Genomic DNA, 10,037 nt, shown 5'->3' on the forward strand with positions numbered 1-10,037 from the left:
CAGCTAAGTTAGTTAGTGATATTTAAGTATTAAACCCATGGATTCGTACCCAAGAATCCCTCTCCAGAGGAGTAATCCCGAAAACCTGGACAGATTTATTCCAAATCGTGCCGCTTTGGACTATGACTACGCTCATTTCATGGTCACCGGAGGAGAAAGAAAAAGCAAAGAGAACCCTTCTCCTTATCAAAAGATGCTGGAGGAATCGTTTCAAATGAATCGGCCTTGAATTCTGTCCTTCAAGGACAACCCGCCAACCCCAATTGAACCCATTCCAAGGAGATTGCTTTTGCCTCCTTTGCATAAGCCCAAATCTCTTCGACATATTCCTCAGGGTCCAGAGAGGATACTGGATGCTCCACGTATCGTAGATGATTTATCCTTGAATTTATTGGACTGGAGCAGCAAGAATATTCTTGCAGTTGCTATTGGAAACACAGTGTACCTGTGGAATGCTTCGAACTCATCCATTGCAGAACTTGTCACAATCGATGAGGAAGATGGTCCTGTTACAAGCGTCAGTTGGGCTTGTGATGGGTGGCAGATTGCCGTTGGCTTAAATAATTCTTTTATCCAGTTATGGGATTCAATCTCCCTTAAACGGGTAGGAATGTTTAGAGGTGGGCGCCAAGGAAGATTAGGTTCATTGGCCTGGAATAAGAACATTCTTACCACCGGGGGAATGGACGGTCGGATAACAAATAACGATCCAAGAGTGAGATACCACATTGTTGGGACCTTCAAGGGTCACCAGCAGGAAATCTCTGGATTGAAATGGCCAGATTCAGGCCAACATTTGGCCAGCGGAGGGAATTACAATCTTCTCTTTATATGGGATAGGTCGACAATCTCTTTAAATTCACCGCGCAAATGGCTTCACAGGCTTGAGGATCACATTGCAGCAATCAAGGCTCTTGCTTGGTGTCCATTTCAAGAAAATTTGCTAGCCTCTGGTGGAGGTGAAGGTGACCAGTGCATTGAGTTCTGGAATACACGCACGGGTCTCATGCTTGAACTGGTTGAAAACAGCTCGGAGGTGTGTGGTCTCCTGTAGTAGATTACTCTTTTTCCTTTTAGCCTCTCTATAGTCATTTCTGATTTATAATTTCATGTATGTGCCATTTTCTTGACCTGTATATGCAACATGATTGACTTCTGTTCTTGAGTTGGCATTGTCTAAATTCTAGAATGCGATCCAGTTTCATTTGGTTTATGAAAGAGCCTTATTTTTATGCATATCATGTGCTTTCCAGTTTTTAATTTGTCAGATAATTGATTTTGCGTGTTGATTGCCATGATGCATGTTTATACATCTATCGCACTGGAAGCATCTTATAATCCGATTATAATGTAGAATATGCCAGATTTCCAGTCGGCATGGTTACATCATCGAAAAAACGATGCCTCAGGCCAACGATACTGGAGTGTAAGAACAACTTTGACCAATTTATTGAGGTACATTCAAGTTTTCACTTTCATTATAATAATTAACTTGTAATATTGCATGGTTATTTTTCAATTTTGAGTAACTCCTTTCTTTTTTGTCTTCTTTGGGATTGCTATTCTCTTCCATTTAAGAACCATGAACTTAATTTGATTATGCATGTTGCTTCTAATGATTCTTTACATTAACTGCATCCTTTTTCAATTAGTTAATTAGGGCGAAGGGGATGTAGCTCAAAATGGTAGAGCCCTCAGCTTGTAATTTTCTTTACAAGATGAGAAGATCAAGGTTCGAATCCTTGCGTCCCGCTACTTTGCTATATTGGAAAAAGTAAGGCACCCTTTCAGTATATTGACAGATTTTGATTACGACTGTCATGGTTGTTACGATGATTACTGTGGTTGTCATGACGACACTCTGTTGAAATCGGGTCACCACAATGATTGGTTGATCGAGTAATTTTGTATTTGAGATTGAAGCATTAAAACTCCTGAATAGATGTGTTAAGGTTGTCGATGTTAACTTGGCTCCATTCTTTTACCATCTAGAGAGAAAATTTGAAGTTTACTCTTAAGTAAAAGCACTTGAGAATATTCGTAGGCACAAGAAAAAGAATGATTTATAAATTTCATTAGAAATGTTGCGAAAAATACATTGAAGGAGAGATCAGCTGGGGAAAATGCCCTTTACAATAGTAGTACGGACCGAACGATCAACAATATATGAGCTCAGGTACAAAATATTCATCCTGGGTGGAAATTTTACCCCGATGAGCAAGTGAATGCTAGATCCTGGAAAGACTTCCTCTGTGCTCAAAATTTCTTAATTCATCAAAGCTTGCCCAACCTGGACTCAGTACAATAACGAAATAAGCTTGATATCTCTGTGTCGCTAAAATTATAATTACGAAGATTACACATGTTAAAACTATGCTGGAACCTGCTAATACGCAGTTAAACACAAACTTTTCTATTGTTACAAGACAGGGGATGTCATGCAAAGAACAGACAGACAGGTTTTCTAGCAGTTTATAGCAGTGATGGCACACATACCAGTTGACAGCAGCCTTAAGATTACGGCTCTGATGCAGGAAATGCTAAAATCGGTATCAGACAGCTTCTTCTGAATCAGCATTCCAGAAGACGCAAACTTGGAGACATTTATGAACTGATAGCATTAGTGAGTCAGAAAATTAGAATTAGTTGGTAAAAGAAATCTACAGACGCAGGTAAATTAAATTTCGTATTGGAAAAGCACCACGAAAGTCGAAGGCACAAGCACTGATATGCAAGTTTGCAACTAACCATATCGAGAGATGTTACAAAATGAAATTTTAAGAGTGACATGTTTATTTGAAGAAAAAACGAAGGAAGGTCACACACACGAGAAAGGTACATGGACTTTATTAAACTGACGTAAAATTCATTGGAATTCCTCACAATCAGGGATTTCTCACATAAACTTTAGATGACCATCCAAAAGAAGACTACATTCCAAACTCTTGATCTCAGGAAAGAAAGTGTGAAATATTAATAAAGCTGGAAGGGCAAAAGTACTTGTTGGGAATCTTCATTTGACCACGGCTAACCTCCACAACTGCAACCTGGAAAAAAAAAGTAAACGACATCAGTATATGTAGAAGCAGTGGCCAGCCTGATGCCGTTTAGCCAAATAATGGTTTGGTAGACTCTGTAGAATTATAGTCCAACTATCGATTAGAGATGAGTTTTTAACAAATCATATTATTTTTTGGCTTTTGAAGCTCTTTCCGTTGGAGATATTTTAAGAGTCTTCTCTTTAGCATGATGGTAATTATGGCACAGATGCTAAGAATATCATTTTTCATTATAATGTCGACATTTGTGTTTTACCTCCAGAAAGTTGAAAGCCGTACCAAATTAGCAAGGAATTAGCAGTAGAGCACCACTAGTAGTCTAGTAAATTTGGCAAGCAAGCAAGCAGGCATGGCTTGGGAATTGATGTATTGGCTCATCTGCTTCTGCGTCGACCTTGCCCTCTTCGCCTCCAGCCTTTACCAGGTACTTGTTTCTTCTTCACTTTCTTTCTTATAATCCGCAAATTCTAATCAATGCCACCACCTTTAAACCCCAGAACCGCTGCTTCCCTTTTTCCCCTAATTTTTATTTCTAGGGGCGTTTTGGGTTTGTTTTGTTAATGTGGAGCCAAGAGCTTTCTGAGATCGCTCATGTATTTGTATTTGTGCTGCATTTTCATGGGAAAGTGGAAGATTTTGTGGGTTTTTGAAATTTCACTCTTAATTTCCTGTGGATTGTGGGTTTTCAAGGGAGCATAGCATAGGAACAGTTTATATGAATAAATATGAGAGAAATCAGTTCAAATTTTATCGTAAATCCGAAAATTCGCCTTTGTTGTGTGTGGGTTACAGAATTTTCATAACATAGTTGAATGTACTGGGCAGCATTAATGAAATTCATATTTTGTGCTCCTAGAGTGAAACGACTCTAATGATTTTTCAACTGCTATGTATTTTGTAGTATGTGATGTTAACAGACTTGGAGGCTGACTATATCAACCCGTACGAACTATCAAATCGCATCAATCAATTGGTTGTCCCTGAGTTCATATTGCACATTGTGTTCTGTGCATTTTTCCTCTTGGCTCGGCGTTGGTTCATGTTCCTCGTTACAGTCCCTCTTACTAGCTATATTGTCATGTTGTGAGTATTACTCGTCATTTGAATATGCAATGGGTTGCTAAAATTATGTGATGCTATTATCTCAACAAAATGCTTGTGTTACAATTTGTGTTTTAACTTGTATGAATGCATGTCGAAATCATAATAGACTCGTTTACCTTTTAAAACAGGAATGGGGTTCTTCCATTTTAAAACTGCCAAATAGCTTCACTAGACTTGATACCTGCCCGTCGCATTATTATGCAATTGAGAATGCAGTTGAACCGCTTCACCTTTTCTTTTGGCTTATAGTACCTATGAAATGTCTGTCCATATGCATATCTTGATGCATGGTGTTTGTGTTCGTGGGGAGGGGGCTGAGCTTGCATTCCAACTTCATAACCACCATTTACCTATGATTCAGGTTTGTAAAACAGCAGCATCTTATTGATGTTACTGAAGTGTTCAGGGTTCTTAATACTGAGAAGAAGTGCAGGCTTGTCAAACTTGGCTTCTACTTTTGCCTTCTCGCTGTAATCATCATCAGGTTTGTTCTTTACAGTATACATATACTATCTTTTCCGAGGAAAAGTTTTTTGCTTTATGATTTAGTTCATTATCTCTAATTAAGTGTTTCATTGCTGTTTGGGTATAGAATTGCCATCTCTGGAATATTTATTCCGAGGGCCGGATCTGAAGAGTTAGACATTCGTGCCTCGTTTCTAGAATTCTAGAACTGACACTTTGTAATCTACTTTCAAATTCAATGTATATACCTTTCACTGCTTTGAGTTCGTTTAGCATCTGATGACATGAAGGATAAATGGATTCCTTTGTTGTATTACATGATATTGATGGGCATATCAGGATTAAGGATTAACAGATTCCTCATTAGTTTGCAAAGTTTTCTCAATGGAATTCTTTTATATTTTTCTTTTATCATAATATCGATTACTTTAAGAAGTTGCTGTATGCATAAGGGGTGATATGTTTATTTTCCGATGATCCCACTGCAATTGTTTCTGATTTCATTTTCTTTTATTTGAATGCATTGACTCTATCTATCACTTAATTCTCTCTCTCAAACAAAGTAGGGATTAAGTTTGTGAAATATTAGTAAATTTGTCTAATACAGCATGCAGGATTCTTTATCATCGATCAAATTATAAATAACCACCTGTTTGCAATAGGGTACCAAGTTCCCTGAAGAGCCTGGATAAGATCTATTAAAATCCTAATTTACATTCGATAAAGGAGAATCTCTGCTTATTAATAAAAATTGTGGATGAATTTGTCGTGCAAGTTCACTGATAACTTGATGATCGATTGGGGCATCACCCTACAGCTCTTTGCTGAAAAGCACTGGAGTTTTCATTGTCCACTCATAACTGCCATCCCAAAATTTGTTTCCCTTGAGGAATTGTTTACCCCTTAAAAAATGTGCTACTGTTTTATATGAGCCATATGCACCAAAATGTACTCAAAGTCAGCGTCTTATAATTGATTTCATTAAGCCTTGTACCTTTTTCTTTCATCATCAGTTTATCTGGAGGCAGTTTTGATCGTCGCTAGTTGCTTATTTTGCCTCCTTCAGTAACTTATCAAATGCTGATAATAAATCCTAATTTGCAGGCTTACCTTAGCTGCTTTCAACTCTTTGACTAGTGAAGAACATGCTGTGATATTTTGATTACTCACTGCTTGACAGTATGATAGCAGATAGCCGCTCATTGTAAGTTTGTTTTCTATCTGTACTACTGAAGGATGAATCATAGCTCAGGGGATATAGAAATTTAGAGGTTCAATGGGTAGAATGAATGATTCAGTGGACAACCGTACCCTTTTGTTGTTTTGATATCTGAAGTATTCCCGTTGACTGATAAGCATGGGGAGTCCGTGTAGATTGTACCTTTGTATTCGGAGGATTAATGGTGTAGTTGTTAGTTTGTCCTGGAAGTGAGTTAATCGTGTCCGTGGTATGTCATCTTATGTTTTTAAGGTCCTGTTATGTTGTTAGCTTCTCTTGAAAGGCAACAAGAATATCTCTGTTGTTCACTGTATGCAGAATGCTTGATTCTAGGGTCTAGTCACAGAAGAATAATCTTTTATTGTCGGTCTGTCTGTGTAAAACCTTACATCGCACATAACAAATTTCGTAAGTGAAAAAAGTGACAGCTGAACCTGCCTTCCGACACTCATAGTTCATAGTTTACCTTAGTCGTGCCAATTCATTCACCACTGCTATCCTTGCCGCCTTATGACTGAATGTTTCAACTTTCATTTCTGGGTCCGTTTCCAGCAAAATGTTGAAATTTGTATCCATTGCAAATGCATTCTTTTCTTCTTTTGTGCATAACGTCTCCACAACTCTTGGCCCTGTTATACGAGACCAATCACTGGTTGGTGGTGGTATTAAACCATATGTTTATCTATGCCATTACTTTATATAACCGGTTGCACTTAAGATTTTCTCTTGTAATTAAGAGAAAACTGGGTGCATGTAATTCCCGGTTGTGGGCAGAAAATATAGCCCCAAAGACTTATATGTGCGTTTGGGCTTGGTGGGGGACATGAATGGGGTTCATGTAGGCCTTAGTTTTTGTATATATGTTAGGGCTTTCTGATTTGGCTTGATATTTCCAACAAGTTAGGGTTAGGGTTTAGGGTTTACAGTAGAGTCCGGGTGAGCCTAAATTGACGGATTTATGTGGGAGAGTGATATCTGCACTCCTTTTTCACCTCTTGCACTCCCATTTTTTTGTCTTTAGCCATTAGATTGAATAAACAAAAGGCGAAGAGGGCATAGTTGAGGGAGAAGTGCTAGAAATCAAAAGGGAGTGCGGAAATCATTTTCCCTTGTAGCACTGAGGTCTGAAATCAACAAATGGCATCAAAATGGGCCCCATATTTTCTTCCATCCCCCAGGTGTCCAAGCCTCATGAGGTTGCCAGACCAGACATACTGTAGGCAGCTTCACAACAGCTTGCCTTTCTTCGTACATTCAGTAGAAAGCTAATAATGTTTGATTGGGCCCACCTCAAACATCATCAGCAAAGTGGGCCCACATTGTCAGTGGGTCCTATCCCTGATGGGAAAGTTTTAACCGCAGATTTTGGATGACCCTACTCCCCCAGCGGTCCGTGACTTGTAGCATGTTGGGTCCCTTTCGGGCCCTGGGGCTCGACTAGTGTTGTTTTCCTGTTTTTGGACTGGGCCACCATCATTAAGGCCTATTTTTGTGCTACGGAAAGTGGGCCTTCATATGGATGGTCACTGTCAAGTGGGCCTATCAGTTGGACAATATCTGACCGTCCGATGTACCAGCCCCTCTCTGTTCATGATGATTTTTACGCAAAGGACCTCTTTGGGCAACTGAAAGAAAAGTCTGTGGAGACTGTCTTCTGTTGTCTTTTGTTGTTTAGGAAAGTAATTTTAACAGGTTGTTTTACCTGCATCTTCTTCTTTCATGTTAAGGCATGGGCTTCCCTCTCTTCTGACATAAAATGAACTCACTCTTAGATTCACAAGATGCCCTCGAAGATTTGTTTCGTTCGTTGGTTTTTCTTGATCCCACGATTTCAAGGTAAATGAATGACAAATAGTTTTAGAGTTTTGTCAGACATGGGAAGAACTTCTGCTCGTAAGCATTTTGGCTAAAAGCTGTTTCATTAGAAGCGTGTCGAAGTTGAAAGTGCTTTGTGAAGAAGCACATTCTCCACATAGCATTAGAATGGGGTTTTATTATGTTAAACGCTCTCAAAAGCGCTCTCGGAGTTGCTATTATAGAGTGTAGTAGTAGTAGTAGTAGTAGTAGTAGTAGTAGTTGCATTAAACGACCTCCTATCCACAGCATCTAGGGTTACATTATCCAAACATTAATACTCATATCCTGGCTGTTGCCTTGCTATCACTTTCGGTATGGCCCCTTTGATTGTTATGCAGCACTTGCATTGTACCTCTCATTGTTCTCCTCTTTGAAAATTTCTTTAAATCTTGCATTTATGTTAAATTCCTAATTGTAAAATTAGTATTATTGCAATTAGCAATGAAAAATGATAACCACACACTATTTTTCCCTCCGCATACCGATGTTAATTTTTGGTCATTGCTTCTGGTTGATTTATTTAATTTATTCGATCTGGCTGCCATAGACTAAGAGGAGTGTGTACGAGGAGAAAAGTTGTGTGGTTATCGTTTCCCTTCCTAAAATTCACAGTTATGATTCACCTTGTTTTGTGGTTTGCTTGTGATGGAGACATTTTTACAAATGCTCCTAGCTAGACAAAGCCTTTTGGATTGGTTTATGAGTTATTTCTTTCAACTACTTGGTGGAAAATGAGCTCTCAGTTGGCCCTCAACTTGTGGTGGCCCCACTTGAATTAGACACTTTACGTTTCTGTGGCGGACTGGGGCGACCCTCGATGTTTTGCAACTGGATGGTAGGTTTAGGCTAGTTTTATGATGATTAACATATTATGTTGTTAGATTATTTATTTAAATCACTAACAAGTGGGTTTTCATGTGCTTACCGTTTGAAATGTTAATGATCTTGACTAAAACACATTGTGTCACGTAGTAGCATTGTTCCTTGACTAAAGCACATTGTGTCACGTAATAACAAGTGGGTTTTCAACTTGTTACTGCAAGTCATAGTCTTTTCCGTTAGCTACCCAACCCGCCATCCACAACTAGCACAAAGCCTTAGTTTGTCCCTTGGAAATGTGCATGAGGGTGGTTTCTTCCGGATTTGGATCCCATCTGGATCTAAATTATGGGATCCTTACATCTTAGCTATTTATCGTGTATCGTGCGGTAAAAAATTATTTGATTTTTTTTATTTAAAATTAAACACAAATAGTACTTAATTAAAACTGATCGCACGATGTACAATGAACGACTAGGATGTAGAGATTCCTAAAATTTTCACAAAGTGAATCCGGAGAAAATCCTCTTCCGTTTCTTCCTCTCAAGTCTAAGTCAAAAAAGGCATAATATACATAAATAATGAGAGAACTTTAGTGAAAAACTCACGGTACTGTTTATTTTAGCAAAAAACCATATTTTTACATTAAAAAATCAATTATGATACTATTCATTTTACATTTTATTTTGTCTTTATTGTTAAAACTCAAAATTTTCAAACTATTTTTATTAATTTTCCTAAATAAATATTGTTTTGAAAATGCGCATTCTATGGGCCATCTTCACATGGACTGCACGCAGACGAATGGTCACTGAGACTGAGGTGGACATTCCCATCTTTCATTTCATATGCAATGTGGCTGCTTTCAATACCTTTTGTGGTCCAAACCCTAAAATTCCTATGCGGTTTGGCAATTTGGTCAACTTCTACAAATTTGGATCCTCTCTGGATTTTAGTGTCTGGAACCTAAGAATTAAGAAATTCAAACCCTTGATTTGTGAAAGAGAAATCAGAATCATTGGTTTGTGTGAGGTGGGCCAGCAAAATAATTTAACGCGAACTTTCGATTTAATTTGAGTGGTTCAAATTGCCGAATCATTGTGCTACGAACGATGAGATCTAGAGAGATTTTTTGTCCAACTTTTACACCATATTTGCAAATCAATGTCAACAATCTAATCTTTATTCCAAATAATCCCAATTGTCTCATATTTCTATTTTCTTTGTAAATAACTTTATTTCAAACTAGTATATGCCCACACACAAAGTGTGTGAATTTTTTTACTTTGGTTGTTAAAATTGAAGGACATAGGAAGAGAGTGAAAGAGAACGTGGGAGTGAGGAGAGAGGGAGAGAGGTTGTTTTATTTTTTTTAATTTTTTTTAAATTTTTTTAAATTAGAGATAATAAACTTACATATAGGTGAGGTTTAGAAAAAAAAACAGCAAACTTTTGTTTTGTAAAATTATGTTACTGTCCTTATTTTTTTGTTGTGATAGAAGACAAAAATGTCT

General features: G+C 37.9%; 1 protein-coding gene, 1 long non-coding RNA gene and 1 pseudogene across 3 annotated transcripts; 2 read left to right on the top strand and 1 right to left on the bottom strand.

Moving 5' to 3' along the window:
- LOC103414992 (cell division cycle 20.2, cofactor of APC complex-like) lies at positions 1-1,054 on the top strand (annotated as a pseudogene).
- Positions 1,055-2,832: 1,778 nt separating this feature from the next.
- LOC139191480 (uncharacterized) lies at positions 2,833-3,448 on the bottom strand. Its single transcript, XR_011575555.1, has 2 exons — positions 3,316-3,448; positions 2,833-3,047 (listed from the first exon to the last, which is right to left on the bottom strand). It is a non-coding gene; the product is annotated as an uncharacterized lncRNA (long non-coding RNA).
- Positions 3,155-6,060, top strand: LOC103414969 (protein cornichon homolog 1-like). Of its 2 annotated transcripts, none has more exons than XM_008353327.4 (4): positions 3,155-3,483; positions 3,961-4,142; positions 4,525-4,647; positions 5,733-6,060. In XM_008353327.4, exons 1-4 carry the CDS (start codon positions 3,409-3,411, stop codon positions 5,788-5,790), a joined length of 438 nt encoding a protein of 145 aa, XP_008351549.1. In that variant the 5' UTR covers positions 3,155-3,408; the 3' UTR covers positions 5,791-6,060. The 2 variants fall into 2 exon arrangements, with proteins under 2 accessions (XP_008351549.1, XP_008351548.1); XM_008353326.4 differs by lacking the exon at positions 5,733-6,060 and adding an exon at positions 4,756-5,028.
- Positions 6,061-10,037: the final 3,977 nt, after the last annotated feature.

The sequence above is a fragment of the Malus domestica genome, chromosome 14 (assembly GCF_042453785.1).
Source record: "Malus domestica chromosome 14, GDT2T_hap1".
NCBI classification, from domain to species: Eukaryota; Viridiplantae; Streptophyta; class Magnoliopsida; order Rosales; family Rosaceae; genus Malus; species Malus domestica.

Coding starts and splice junctions, on each gene's coding strand:
- LOC103414969 (XM_008353326.4), top strand. CDS start 3,409: ATGGCTTGGGAATTGATGTATTGGCTCATCTGCTTCTGCGTCGACCTT. Junction 4,143..4,524: donor ACTAGCTATATTGTCATGTT/GTGAGTATTACT, acceptor CCTATGATTCAG/GTTTGTAAAACAGCAGCATC. Junction 4,648..4,755: donor CTCGCTGTAATCATCATCAG/GTTTGTTCTTTA, acceptor GTTTGGGTATAG/AATTGCCATCTCTGGAATAT.